Below are 13,886 nucleotides of genomic sequence, written 5' to 3'. Positions count from 1 at the left end.
GTCCACACTGAGTGAGAGTTGATGTAAGTACAACGATGTCTCGTTTTTCTCGAAGGCGGTTGCCTTGTTAAGTTTCTTGACTTATTAGTCGAATCATCGTACAGCTAGCTATTACTCCCTACAAAAGTACAAACACATGGACTGACGTCAACTCGCGCTCGATGGGATGGATATATTTCTTCGCAGGTTCACAGCCTAGGTACCTTAGCTAAGTACTATTGCTCATACCTGATCCGTAATTATTAGTTTGTGTATGAATTCGTAGAGATCTGAGGGATGCCTGTCAAGAGGTCGAGCCAGCAGGGTGGCCCAAGCTCCTTGATTCGATGACGCACGGACGGATAGTAACAGCTATGTATTTTCAACGATGGTGGGTGATACATTACCTAGGTAAGGTACGTGCCTACGGATACGTACCTTCCCACACTTTCACTGTCCGTCCCCAGTGGTTTTCCCGGCATCTCCAGAAAAAAATTCTTCCAGTCAAGCGCGTCGGGCCCATGCGAGACGCAGAGTATCCACGTCCCCGGTCCCGAACAAACCCTGACGAACCAGGAAAGCCCGCCCTGTGCTGACTGAGAATCCCCAAGGTCAAAACTCCAGCGCAATCCGGATCAATCAACGCCTTTCCAACCTCCATCGGCTGCCTGGTTCTTCCTATTCCGTCCACCAGATCGCCTGCTTAGCAGATCCATCACGACAGCCCGCGTCGGACTATCTTTTGAAGAGAGAGCAGAGGTCAGTCAGCCCGATTCATTATTTCCCCTCAACCCCCACGCGCTTTACTACTCGAGCGACTTGCTCCTGTTGCGGCGGCACTGCTGCGATGAACCAAAACCCTCGCAGATGCCATCGTTGTCGCACTATTGCGATTGACGATGGCTACAGAACTGCTCGCATCACAGCTGATTTCCGCGACTCGCCCCTACCTGGAGCTTGTCGCGCGAATGGATGGGAATACTTTTGAGAATGCAAGCTACCATTCACAAGTGTCGCGTCGCAACGAGGGAGACAAGAGAAAAAGCTTTGCAATATCCTAGAGGGTACAGATACTAAACACATAGTTTTTTTTAAACAGTGAATTGAAGCCCGCCTCGAGCTCGAGGACTCACCGCTTGGTCGTGCAACGCAATCGCGACGCGCTCCTGTGCATGCACGAACTCGCACTACACATTTCCATTGACGCGCTTTCTTCTCGTCGCGAAGAGCCTTCGACGTCCTACGTCCACCTCCCGCTTCCCGTCGGGCAACGAGTCCTCACTTCATTTCGACGCAATCCGCTCGTCAACCTCTCGAAGTCTTTCCAGCTGATGCTCAATCGTACACCCGGAAACCCTGAATAACTGGCCGTATTGTGTCTTGCGCAGCAGTGTCGCGAAACGAAATCGATAGTCGTCGGCTTCACACAGACCACCCTAGGCACATCTCGCCATGACTTCGACGCAGGAAGGCGAGACGACCGAGGAAGAGAGATTGAAGGTGGAGGATCTTCAAGAGAGCAAACTAGAAGATGACAGCAGAATACATGAAGTCGGCTTGCGGGAGGACCGACTACAAGAGGACGATATCCACGTAGACGACTTGAACGATGACCGTATACAAGAAGAGAGACTCCACGACGCATCAGTGGATGAGCGACCGGAGCACGAATCACTGGAGCACGAGAGGCTGGAACACGAGAGACTGGAGAGCGAGAGGCTGGAGAGCGAGAGAATGGACGAGGAGCGCATCCCGACTTATCCGTCTCCTTTGCCAGAGGAGCGACTTCAAGAAGCCGATCGAATGCAAAGCTATCCTTCACCATCGGCCGAAGCTCAAGACGGCGGTCCTTATTATCACCCGGCTACACGGGACGATGAACCCCAAGACCAGCAACAGCCGCCGCCCACGCCACAGCAGCCCTCGTCTCACTCTGCCAGTGTGGAGGAGTTGCAGTTGGCTGCTCAGCTTGGCCAGGATCTTGCAGCAGAGCCCATGATGCACGTCACAGATCCAGGCATGAACGTCGAGGACCCAAGTCTTCGTAGCATCATGCCCAATCCTCAGTCCCATTCTCATTCGGAGCAACCTCAACCCCAACAACAACAGGCCCAGGCCCAGGCCCCGACCCAAGCCCAGATACAAACGCAGACGCAGGCGCAGGCGCAGACGCAGGCTCAGACACAGGCTCAACAGCATCAGCACCAGCACCAGCATCCTCCTCACCAGCATCCGCATCAGCACCCTCATCAGCCCCCTTCCCTCCCGCCTGCCTCTCGTTCTTACGTGCCCGAGGAGGCATTGCCAGAGTCACTACAGCAACATATGCCCATGTCCGTGCCCATGGACCACCATCATCTTGCTCAACCATATGCCCTGGGTGACAGCACTCCGCCTAGGAAACGGTCAAAGGTGTCTCGCGCATGTGATGAGTGCCGGAGGAAGAAGGTCAAATGCGATGCCCAGTCAGATGCTGGAGACAGCCCATGCTCCAACTGCAAACGGTCTGGCATCCGCTGCATGTTCAGCCGTGTTCCTCAGAAGCGCGGGCCAAGCAAGGGGTTAGTTGAGGATAGCGCTCGCTTACTCTATCTACAAGATCCGGAAACTGACACAATGCCTTAGATACATAAAAGAACTTGCCGACAGGATCAACAGCATTGAGGGCAAGTTGGAGATCCAAAGTGAGTCATTGCCACCCGAGTCAATGGTAAACTGGACCTCTGCGGCAGCAATGCTTAACTCCATGTCAGGCCCTGGTGAGGACACCAGCCGGAAACGACCATTCTCCAGCATCTCCAGTACCGACATCTCTACCCCAGTACCACAGAGACAGGTCGCCTGGGGTACCGAGCCTCGCCCTCTTCAGCCTATAACAACACCGTCTGATCGTTATCAACCGTCCCCTTTCGCCACCAATGGCTTGGCACCCCAGCCTATGGCTCTGCCCATTAAGAATGACATGCAGCCACGGCCTCCTATTGCGTCAATGGATGGCCCTGTGGCTGACATGCCTGATATCGATCAGGCACGGGATGTGGACGAAGAGGTTTTCAATGGGTACGTGGTCATTTTCTCTTTGCCCTTGAAAAGTCGAGACTAATACGGAGCTCTTAGCTACCTGACCATGATTCATCCTTACTTTCCCTTCCTGCCGAGCAGCAGGGTGCTGATTCAAGAATACTTGGCTCAGTGCCCCGGCCTTCTGCGGGAAGCGTTTGTAGAGGCTCTCTCGGGAACCATTCACTCATTCCCTTCATTCCAGTCTGGCACCCCTGGAGATGTCCGGCTCGCCCACACGCTATTAGTAGAATGGGAGGCTAGTGATTCTACCTCTCGGACTGCCGTTGCGAACCTCGTTTTCCTCCAGACACTTCTCCTCATGATTATTGAGGCTGACATTCGACCATTGGGCTCCATCGGCGCACCCAAGGAATCCCTATTGGGCAGAGCGGTAGCGAGCGCCAACACCCTGAAGCTGTACCAGGCCAAGGCAGATCTTTCCGAGGCTGAAGCAGGCCCAGATAACGAAAGCCAGCTTCGTGTCAGGATCTGGTGGTCGTTGGTCTTGCTCGACCGATGGAATGCTGTGGGTGCTGCGGTGCCTTCCTTGATCCGAGATGAGAGCGTGGTCCTGGCACCTGGCCTCAAGGCTGTCATCGGCGAAGTGCCGTATCTGCTGATCCGTAAGTGTTCTTTTGAAGAAATTATGCCCATGTATGTGTGAGAGTATTATAGGGTGCTGACTATATAGCAGGTGCGTCCAAGTTCCTCAGCCGTGCGTCGTCCATGATTACCAACTTCCAAGAGCCACTCAACACAACCTTTGCGGACCGCATGGTGGGCTCCTTTATGGATGCGTGGGTAGAAGACTTTCGTGAGGATCTGCCTGCCCACATCGAGCCCAACATTTATCCTGTTATTCACCTTGTATATTGGCACTGCCGCTTGTTAGCATATCTTCTCAACCCATCCGCCAAGTCGACCGATGTCTTGTGGCCCGGTCAAGAGCTGATCAACCTCCTGATTGGCCATTCGCAACTCATCACGCCCTTGCACCATCATTTTACAGTTCTGGCGGTGCTCACATTAGTCGAGCTGGCAAAGTTGGATAAGACAAAGGAGGAGGCCACAAGGCTTCTTGGTGAATTCCGAGACTCTTCACTTCCAGCTTCCGTCTTCGATGGACTGGTTCGGGACAAGATTGCTGATCACCTTCGCCTCTCCACTAATACTGCCGCAGCTCCAGCTCCATCTGCTATGGAGGCAGCTGCAAGCCAGGGGCTGCAGCATCTAGCCGATTTAGCAACTCTCTCATCAGCTGCTGTGGAAAAGACAGAGGAGGCACCGACCTACCGCACTGCGCTCAGCTACGAAGACATGGGCTTCGACCCTCGACCGTTACTGCTTATTGGTTACCTCAATGTTGTCCGCGCAACTCAACAAGCAGCTTAGGAACCTTCTCATTTTGCGTGGATCGAGCAACGGCAGGAGCGGCAGCTGCGTGAACAACAACAGCTAGCGCAGCAAATGGCAGATTGTCAGCAGCCACAGGAGGCGGGGAGTGTCGTGGAGTCCCAGCAGGTACTGCATCATTCACAGCATGGAGAGGAAGAATTGCAGGGGCAGGGGCACCCGCTGCTGCTGGAACAACAGCAGCTCCTTCAGCTGGAGCATCAAGCTACTGAGCAGCGTAATGCTCAACCGCCGAACACGGGCTTTCTGGGATACTCAGAAGTGACTGGCAAAAAGCACTTTTGGTACTATTGAAGATGTTGACAGCGACAGTGGGCGAGTGCCTCTCTATGTTGGAAGGAGATCAAGTGTGGTTGCGCGAAAGGTCGATATGGATCAACCAGGGTGTTTATCCATATGGTTACCATCCATCAGTGGAAGATACAGATGCTTGCGACACCTATCTGGGTGCTTTAGGATCGGTGTATTAATATGAAGTGTAATGTACAATTAGTTCTCTCTATAAGCCGCATCCTTATATGCCAAAGCCTTCTCTCGCCTTGATGCCTGTAATGGGCGATGTAATGGGCGATGGCCCAATGTAATGATCTCACACTTGCACACACCAGATGCTACCGTTTGGTTGTCACCGACGCGCGGGTGGTGGAGAGAGGGGGGGGGGGGGGGGCTGTCCTACAAAACTTGGTCATTGGCTTGAGGTAGAAGGCGGTGAAGGGTTTGACCCGAGAGTAAGGTAAGCTGTTAAAGAACCCCCTTCCCCTCAATCGCAGCGAAACTATCTGTGGCACGTCGGTAGCCTCGACCTCGAAGCGGCACATGGAAAACCTGCTAGCTGGCGCACCACGCGCCTGCCGGACCCATGCAGGAAGAACCATGTGATGAATGCCGTCAGAGTCAATTGACTGGCAACGTATCGAAACTGGGTTCCGAGTCTGTGGGAAAAGCTGTGATGGGTAGTGCCCCGAACTCTGGAAAGCAAGTATCCTATTCTTGCACCACACCTCCCGGACTTCTCTCACTGCCGGCTTTGCCGTTCATGACTTATTCTCAGTCTCTGGCACGTTAGCCGCGACTCAAGGCAAACGAGCATGCGCTCGCATACATGGGACGGCATCTACTTCAGAGCTGTCTGCGTCGATTGGTTGCAGTCCCGACTCCCGAGCACCGGAGATCATCGACTGCCACCGCTCACGGGGGTTGGACAGCCCCTGCGAAGACCCCCCTTGTGCCCCCATTCCCTCGTCTAAAGGCGCCGAGAGCCGCGCCGGTGTTGACAGCAGGTGATGACACACTCTCATAGTCGCACACACATCGGCTGCGGCGCCTCCACCAACCCAGCCACCGTTGCCGGTCCAGATACCGTTTCGGCGAGCGTACGGATACTCATAACTCGACTGCTCTGTATCCTTACGGATACTAGTCGGGAGCCTCCGCTTTTACCAAGTGCGCATACCTATCCATAGAGTCCACAGCTTCTCGCAACCATTCATTGAGTTCGGCACTGTATCTGCCAGTGTATGTTTCTGGACCTTGGACGCCCGAGGTCTGATGGACCTAACTGGGTGATCAAGTCGCAATCCACACGGTTCTCGCGGGGCTTGGGTGGGTTCATCAATCGCCGTTGTAACTTGCCCAGTCCCTCTCGATTCCCGCAAAGGCCAGTCTCGGTGGACCCCCCTTGAGAGCGAGTGCCCCGAGGAGGGGAGAGAAGAAAGAGGAGGGAGGTCCGAGGAGGAGAATTATTACACAACGGTGGGCACTGGCCACTTGGCACTCTCAGTGCCATGCAGCACAAGGGGGGAACTTCCCTGGATGGAGATTGGACAGGACTTGGACGATTTCCGGACAGAGTCACATTCGGTGACCACCGTCGACCCTACCAATCACCCAGTTGGAAAATACCACTGGGGCCCAGCCCATGGTGGAAAACGCCGATGGTGAGGCGGTGCCAGCCTGGATGGATGATATGCAGGAACAGGAAAGGAGGGTCTCCCCGACAGAGCCCTGAAGCCCTAAGAGTACGGATACAGGTATGTAAGCCTGTAAGGTAGTTTGTGAAGGACGCCTGCAGGCTGCAACTGTCTGTCTCTCACTGAGTCCCCTGTTTGCCCGCCCCTACTGCCGGCCATCTGCTCCGCGAAGGTGCTGCCTTTTGCCTCGAGTTTGGCTCATCGAAACACTCAAGTACCTACCTGCCTAGGGGTGTCGTTTACTGGGTGGTGAATCTCAGGTACTTGCAACGAGCCAATGGCTGATAAGGTAGGCAACCTGGCCACGGCGCACGAGGGAAAAGCACCAGTACGGTACTCTTCATACCCTCCCTACTGGTAACTGTAATAGATGTACACAGAACAGATGCAGCACAGAACAAAGACATCTAAACAATAAACCCCCCTCCCCCTCCCTCTCCCCCTCCCCTCCCCTCCCCTCCTCCAAGGCCGCATAACTCAATCGCTATTGCAAGGCCCTTTTATCTGATTGATGTGGGCCCTGTCATCGAACATCGAAAGCTAAGTATATCCGTACCAAGGTAGCTTTGATTTTATTAGATCGTTTGTCCTGTGCCCCTCTCTCATCTCATTCGCATTCGTCATCCACATCGGTGGCACATTCAGTTTTCGGTTCGTGCATCGTTTGACTTATTGACTTGCCTTGAAAGTTAACGATGAAGTTGCCAAATGCTTGTCAAAAAGTGAAATGAAAATCAATAGCAAGGCATTGTCTCGCTGAGCGCATGGTAATTTGTAAGTAGGTAATTCACCAAGAGATTGTCAAATTCAATTTGCCAATGACCAGTTGAACCCTTTGTACCCACTAATACGGACGTGCGAATCTCGATCAGCGGCCTCTTACCATATTCACCTGGCGATGTATCAAGCGCCCTTCGTCTCTGAGCCATTCCTATTACTCCAAGACCCGCTAGCATGTCGTTACGGGAGGGTAATCACTTTCAGCCCGTATCAAGGGAAAGTAAGAGCCATGGAAAGTAAAACTGTTGCAAATACGCAGCAAAGCTCAAATCGATCACTCCACGCGAATAATCCTACATGAATGCGCCTCCGCAATCGCCTAGATATAGATACTATTTTGATTGCCTCGCACTTTAACAACAAGGAATTGAAACCGCTGGTGTCTCTCTATATACAGCTTGTTCATTTGCAGTGAGGGAAAACGATATGTCGTGAGGGTGAGCCAATTGCACACTGAAATCCGGTTTCCAAGGCCTACATACATAATTCGTCGTCGTCTGTAACCAAACCATCCCCAATAGCCTCACCCAGATGCTACCCAGTTGCCTTTGCGCCAAGTCCAATCGATGATGGTAATGATAATGAGATGCTGTCACTCTTTTTTGAGCCGCCCGCCCCGTCTTTTTTCTTTTTCAGTCCCATGGTCAAGCCTAACGTCAAAACATAAGAAAGATATAGCCTCTAATGCTGTCCGAGTAAAATGTAAACAAAGTCGAAGAAAAACAAGAGGTCTACGCCAACTCCAAGGTATGGATATCGTAGCGGGCATCTATCCAGTCGTCCACCACAAAATCTCGTCACGCCTATGCTCGCATCCCTTGCGCCTGTACTTGCCGTCTAAAAGTTGTTGGACTGGATATCATTGGCGTGCAAGCGTCGAAACTGTCGTCATATCAAAACGCTTACGGCATTGTCCAGGGTTCCGGCTGAAACTGAGGCAGGCCATCTGGCGACTCTTGGTATGTGGCGATGCCGTCGTTGAATTGCTGACCCCAGAACGCTGGATCATCTTCAAAGGTGAGAGAACCGCCAGCAATCGGGCCGCCGTCATCAAATGAAGAAGGTGCTGCCATGAACTTGTTGTTCGATGATTTGGCGAAGCTGTCGTAGTCAATCGTGCTCAGGTCTGCTCCAGTAGCAAGGAAACTCGCCGGGTGAATAAAGCTGTTGCTTCCAGTGCCGAAGCCGTCGAAGTCACTATCGCCAGCGATGAAGTTGTCCTCTACTTCAGAGACCTCCCCAGACGTCGAAGTCGTCGCGGCGAGGGTAGGGGCTGGCTCGGAGCCCGTACCGAAATCGAAAATGCCATTGAAGCTCTGAGCGCCAGCCTGGCTGTAACTCGAGGGAGCAAACTTGTCCGTCCTGTCAGTGAGATCGATATGGCTCCAATCTACGGATGCAGCGCTCAGCCCAGCACTGAAGATCGGCGCATCGTGATCCGACGACATTCCTGATCCGCCAAACAGGTCGAAAGAGGCGTTGGGTACATATGTCGGGTACTCAATGCCAGAGAGATCAAGGGGCGGGAGCTGGTTGTTGAGTTGCTGGAAACCAGATGAACCTCTCATGAGTGGAGAAGCAGCTTCAGACTTGACTAGTCTCTGTGGAACAGGTGCGACGCGGCCCGATACGGGATCCTTGAGAGGGTTGTCACTGATGCGCTCTGGGGAGTGGCTGCCCAAGCTACTGGTGCTATGCAAGGAATTGACACGGTTGAGTTGATAAGGTCCGCACTTCTGAGAAGCCTTGTTGAGCTTGTGTGCTGGTTTGTGATGGCCGTGCTCGTCGAAGGTCAACATGCCATCAGAATGGACCGTGTTCGCACGCCGCCTGCGAACGGGCGGCTTCGGCCGAGGAGCGATGGCTTCCTTGTCGGAGTCGGATTCGGGGACGGTGTCGAGGGCTGGTTCTTTCTTGTGGCTACAAGTGCAGCGACCACCATGGTTACAGCAACAAGTCTCTGCGCGCGAAGAACATGAATGTTAGAGGGGATCGTTCTCATCGTAGAGGCGAATGACTTGTCAAAAGCACAGGGCAGACTCACCTCTATGGCCATCGGCCAAAGGTTGCAGGTGAGCGCATTTGCTTGTCTTCTCACCACAATCGCACTTGATGTGGGCAGAGCGTGACTTGCGCATCGACCGACAATGTTGACATTGGGAGACGGGGCGACCCTTCTTGTTAATATGTTGAAGGGGACGATCTGCAGCAAAACAAGCGGTTAGCTGCACATGTTTGCTAGAAACTCGATGCTCAGTGGCGTAGTTGGAGAAGGAAACCCCCAAGTGAAAGAGTTAGAGGTAGCTTGGGGTATGTTGTGGTATAGCTAAGTGAGCTGCATTGCATAGGTGCAATTGCAATGAGAAGAAAAGTGCAATGAAAGGCCCAAGAACTTACCAGAGTGTTGGCAATTGCTAACACGGTGACCCCGAACGCAGGCCTCGCAGGCATACTTCTCCCCGTCGATAATCATGTCGGGCGAGGCAAAACAAGCAGCAAAATGGGAGAGAAATGGTTGGGAGGAAAAAAGCGATTCTAAGTTCCCCCGCCACGAGAGTTTGGGAAGGAGAGAGATCGAAGACAATCGGCGGTCGGCAGGCGTGCAAAGAAACGGTCGAGTCGAGGACGAGGATATGGTAGGTCGGGTCGGCCTGGAAAGTGGGATTTTCTTGCCCTGGAGCGTGGAGCGGGAGCTCTTCGGTCTCGTTACAGAATGTTTGGCGTGGGCTGGGGGGGGCCGTGTTAGTCCAGTGCCCCTGGTTGGGTTGGATGCCGTGGGTGCGATGGCTAAAAGCTGGGCCGGCCGGTAGCGGAAGCTGAAGGGTTCTGGGTGTCTGTCTGTCCGTACTTTACGTACGGCTGTACGGATGGTGCTGGGACTGGGTGTGGTAGGTGGTAGGGGTGGAAGACTGGTGGTGGTGGTGGTGGTGGTAGTGGTGGTGGTGGGAACTTGGCCAAGGGTTTGCTTGTGATGTCCGTCCTCTGGGAGGGTGACGGACCTCTTGTCTCTTCTTTTCTTGTGAAGAAGAGGGGAGAGAGACTGGAGTGACAGTGACCGCCAAGCACGACAAAGTGTGGAGGTCTATGAATAGGACATATCCGTGGGGTAGACGGATAGCAGCTAAAAGATTTTCATAAAAATCAGAAGAAAAAAAGAGATGAGGACGACGGACGAGGGCAGGGTCGGCCAAGCTTCGAGGTACAGAGGTACTTTGGACCAATTGACCGATGTCAACGTCCGGAACAAGTGGGTAAGTCTAGTCGAGTGGTGGGTGTTGAGTGGAGAATTTTCATCACCTTTCCAATGTTGTGTCTGGGCCTGCTCGAGTTGTTCAAGCCTTGACCAGGTTGGCGCACGCGAGGTAGAATACCGACAGCGAAGGTTTTGTTCTCAGCAGTCCGTGACAGAAGTAATCGAGGATGACACGGGCTCAAAAAGATTTAACAGAGGATGGCAGAGATAGTATCGAGCAGTACGTCGCAGGAGAGGACCCGTAAAGACGAGCTGCCAATATCGTATTCTGTAGAGCAGCCTGGTAGGGGTAGCTGAGCGTGTCGTCGCTAGTGAGGGTCGCCAGAGGGCCTGTCTGTACCTGGGGCGCAAGGGCTGAGCATGTGCAACAAACAGGATGTGGTCGGTGTGTGGCGGACCGTGGTCGTCGACGAAGACCGTGCAGCGCTGTGCAGCGATTGCCGGTGTTGGCGCCTTCCCAGCTCTTCTCTCGCCTAGTGTAGCGTATGAAGTAGTGTCCGGGTTTTGGGGGTTGCAGGGAGGCGGGATGAAATCGAGACTCTGATTCGGAGACGCGGGGGGTAAACCAGCCGACCAGTCGTTCCTAGGCGTTGAAGCCCTGGAGGGTGTGAAGATCGGAGGGGTTGGAAGCAGCGCAGCGGCAGCAGGGTGGGGGTTCGAGGTTCCCTTTTTTCCTTTGCTGGCACGGTGGCAGGTCTGCAGCGGAATGGCGTCAAAGTCAAGTCTGTACGTCTTCGCTGACAGGTATCCGTAGGTAGCCTTTGGCCCTTTTCACAGCTGGGCTCAGGTAGCTTGGCTGCAGTATGTGTCAGGCAAGGCACGGTCGGAGAGACTGTGGCCGAAAGAAGGTAAGGTAGGTATGTACCTTTGCAATGGGATTCCAACAAGATTCCCTAGGCAAGGGGAAAAGGCCGAAACTGTCTTTGTATCTGTAGGTCCTGGGGAGTAGGAACAGGGTGCAGAAAGCTGCAAGAAAACGGAGACACTGGCACCTCGAGGGGACACGCTGGATCGAGCTGTGCTTTCTTGGCCCTTGGAGATGACGGCGGTTGGTCGGCGGTGCGGTTCTTCGGTGGTGAAGCCCGAAGTAGATGAGTTCAGAGGTCGGGAGTTTGGTCGGCCAAGGGCGGGCGGGTAGGCGGATTCAGCCTTCAGGGCAGTGAACGAGACTGGTCGTCGGAGCTAACAACGCGAGATGGTGGCTGGCCGCTGAAATTCTGAAGGCCCCTGGGCCGTGGGAACCTTGGGAACGGGGGATTTGAACGGTAGCCTACAAGTGTGCTGGTACCTTGAGGGGCCAGCTGTGATTGGCGGGGAAGTAGGCGATGACTCGTTCGCAAACTAAGGTAAACTCGCAAAGTATTCGTAATTTCGTACGGATACTCTATCCAGGACTTTGAGACCCCAGACTCCTTATTCTTCTCTTGAAGGACAAGACGTAAGGTAAGGTAAGGCTGCACGGTAGCTAGTTATGCCTTTTGTCGTATTCGCTGTAGGTTATTCCCAAGGCCGACTTTGCGCTGGTTCGACGAAAGGCACAAAAATTGCTCCTGTGTAAGTGAGGTGGCCTTGTGAATACTACCTTAGAGACCCTGTCTGGAGACTCCGCGTGTGTCAGTGGTATGCGGAGCGCAAGCTGTGTCCTGCCTTGATAATCAAGGAGGAGGGCGATGCGTCGCCTGACGAGCAGGAGAGTAAGGTAGTCTCTCCGTGGACACGATGAAGTTTCTCGAAAGATTGCAGAATAATGGGAAGGGACGTGGGACAGGTGGCAAGGTGAAGTGGCAGGCGCCGGGGCGGACGCAGGAAGCCATTTTAATGTTTGGGGCCTTCCACATTCAAGAATTGGGATTGGGGTGAGACTGAGATGATGCATGGGATAGGAAGGCGAGGCGCGGCTACCTTCCCTGGGCCACACTGGCACCTGAGGTTGACCTGGAGTGACTGGCAAAGACGGCGGGGACGGCGGTAGCTGCTTCCCTACTTTCTCAAGCATCTTATTGTGCTTCTTCTTGTTCTCTTTCTCGCCGCTGCCGATTGTGGTCCCGACAGGTAGATCAAGGTAGACTGATGGGGGTGTGTTGCGTGTCTACCTACTGCTTCAGCACAGGGAGCATTGCTACGGTGAAGGCCGACTCGGTTGGCAACTGACTGTGCCCATGGAGAAAATGGCACGGAATGGCAATAGCTTGTCGCAAGGCAGAGGACGGGAAAGGGCCACGACAACGGCGATGGCGATGACCCGGTGCCATGTATGTAGTGGTGGTGAACGGGATAAATTGGAATGGTGAAATGCAAGTGCGCGAAAGGGTGCATGCCTGAGGCGGGTGCCCTGGTCTTCATGTCAGGTCTTTCCAGAATCCAGCAGCCAGCAGGCAGGAGCCAAAGAGGGAGGGTTCGCCCATGCATCCACCACCTGCAGACTGCCCGGAGGCCATGATTGGGTCTTTGAAGCCGTTTCTATGGGGGGTGAGCCCCATTCGACCTGGATGGGGGCAGGTACAGACAGTCTCATGAAGTCATGTACTCCGTACAGCTGGACCTGGGGCTGTAGCTGGAGTTGGCGTAGATGTCCAGAGGAGCGACCTGAGTAGGTCTGTGACTGAAGAGCAAGGCAATCTGCGCCATGCCTTACTGGGCGAGAATGAAGGATCAGGTTCATTCGCGGGAGTTAAGAAGGCGATCAAGTCCCTACATACCTACCTGGGTACCTACCTAAGGTAGAAGGGGATCATGAGAGCAACGCCACATTGTATCGCGCGGGAGTTCTTCACACTGATACGAATACCTCAAGAAGCTGGACGCAGACCTCAGTTCAAAACTGGCATTTGGCAAGCACCACTGTGCCCCTCAAGATTGGTATCCGTCTCGACTGTTGCGACTTCAACATCTCATCTCGCCTTGGCAGCCCAGCCTACCAAGGTATCCATCAACTCTCGTGTATCTTGAGGTATTCGTACTCACTAGCACACAGAGAACAGTCCTCAGAACATGTATTGGGTGAAACAAGCGAGACAATCACCCGTCCCGATCCCGTCCGACTACCCCGTACGGTGTACGGATGCTAAGTACGTTATCCGTAAGTCCTTTGCAGAGTGTGAAAATAGGCACAATGCAGCCTTGCTGCGTTGCGGATAAGACGGTAAAGACGGGATGAGGATGCGCATGCCCCGAATCATGCCGATAAATACGATGCACCTCGAGGCTCGAACGGCGTTTGGTTCCGTATTGCTTACACAGTAGTCTATCCGTACCTAAGGTACCTTACCTTCGCGAGTCTCTCCAGCAGTCTATGTACTTACATGATGACCTTACCTGTCCTCGACCACAACCTTGTTGGTCCTGATCCGACAGTGACGCTCAAGTATTGAGTGGAGACCGGCTGGTGCTCCAAGCGCGGGCTGGCACTCTGGAGTCTGGGGTCCAGA

General features: G+C 53.7%; 2 protein-coding genes across 2 annotated transcripts; one reads left to right on the top strand and one right to left on the bottom strand.

Annotated features, from left to right (window-relative positions):
• The first annotated feature begins 586 nt into the window (after nt 1-586).
• Nucleotides 587-4,966, top strand: HER10_EVM0002944 (uncharacterized protein). The gene is made up of 4 exons (XM_035472635.1): nt 587-2,540; nt 2,605-3,039; nt 3,097-3,665; nt 3,737-4,966. Exons 1-4 carry the CDS (start codon nt 1,432-1,434, stop codon nt 4,432-4,434), a joined length of 2,811 nt encoding a protein of 936 aa, XP_035333821.1. The 5' UTR covers nt 587-1,431; the 3' UTR covers nt 4,435-4,966.
• A 2,551-nt stretch (nt 4,967-7,517) lies between these two features.
• On the bottom strand, nt 7,518-12,319 carry HER10_EVM0001185 (copper fist DNA binding domain-containing protein). The gene is made up of 3 exons (XM_035470940.1): nt 9,603-12,319; nt 9,250-9,408; nt 7,518-9,165 (listed from the first exon to the last, which is right to left on the bottom strand). Exons 1-3 carry the CDS (start codon nt 9,676-9,678, stop codon nt 8,108-8,110), a joined length of 1,293 nt encoding a protein of 430 aa, XP_035333703.1. The 5' UTR covers nt 9,679-12,319; the 3' UTR covers nt 7,518-8,107.
• Nucleotides 12,320-13,886: the final 1,567 nt, after the last annotated feature.

Source organism: Colletotrichum scovillei (assembly GCF_011075155.1).
Source record: "Colletotrichum scovillei strain TJNH1 chromosome Unknown Contig00005, whole genome shotgun sequence".
NCBI classification, from domain to species: Eukaryota; Fungi; Ascomycota; class Sordariomycetes; order Glomerellales; family Glomerellaceae; genus Colletotrichum; species Colletotrichum scovillei.
Note: the sequence above shows the minus strand (reverse complement) of the source record. Positions and strands in the feature narration are given on the sequence as shown.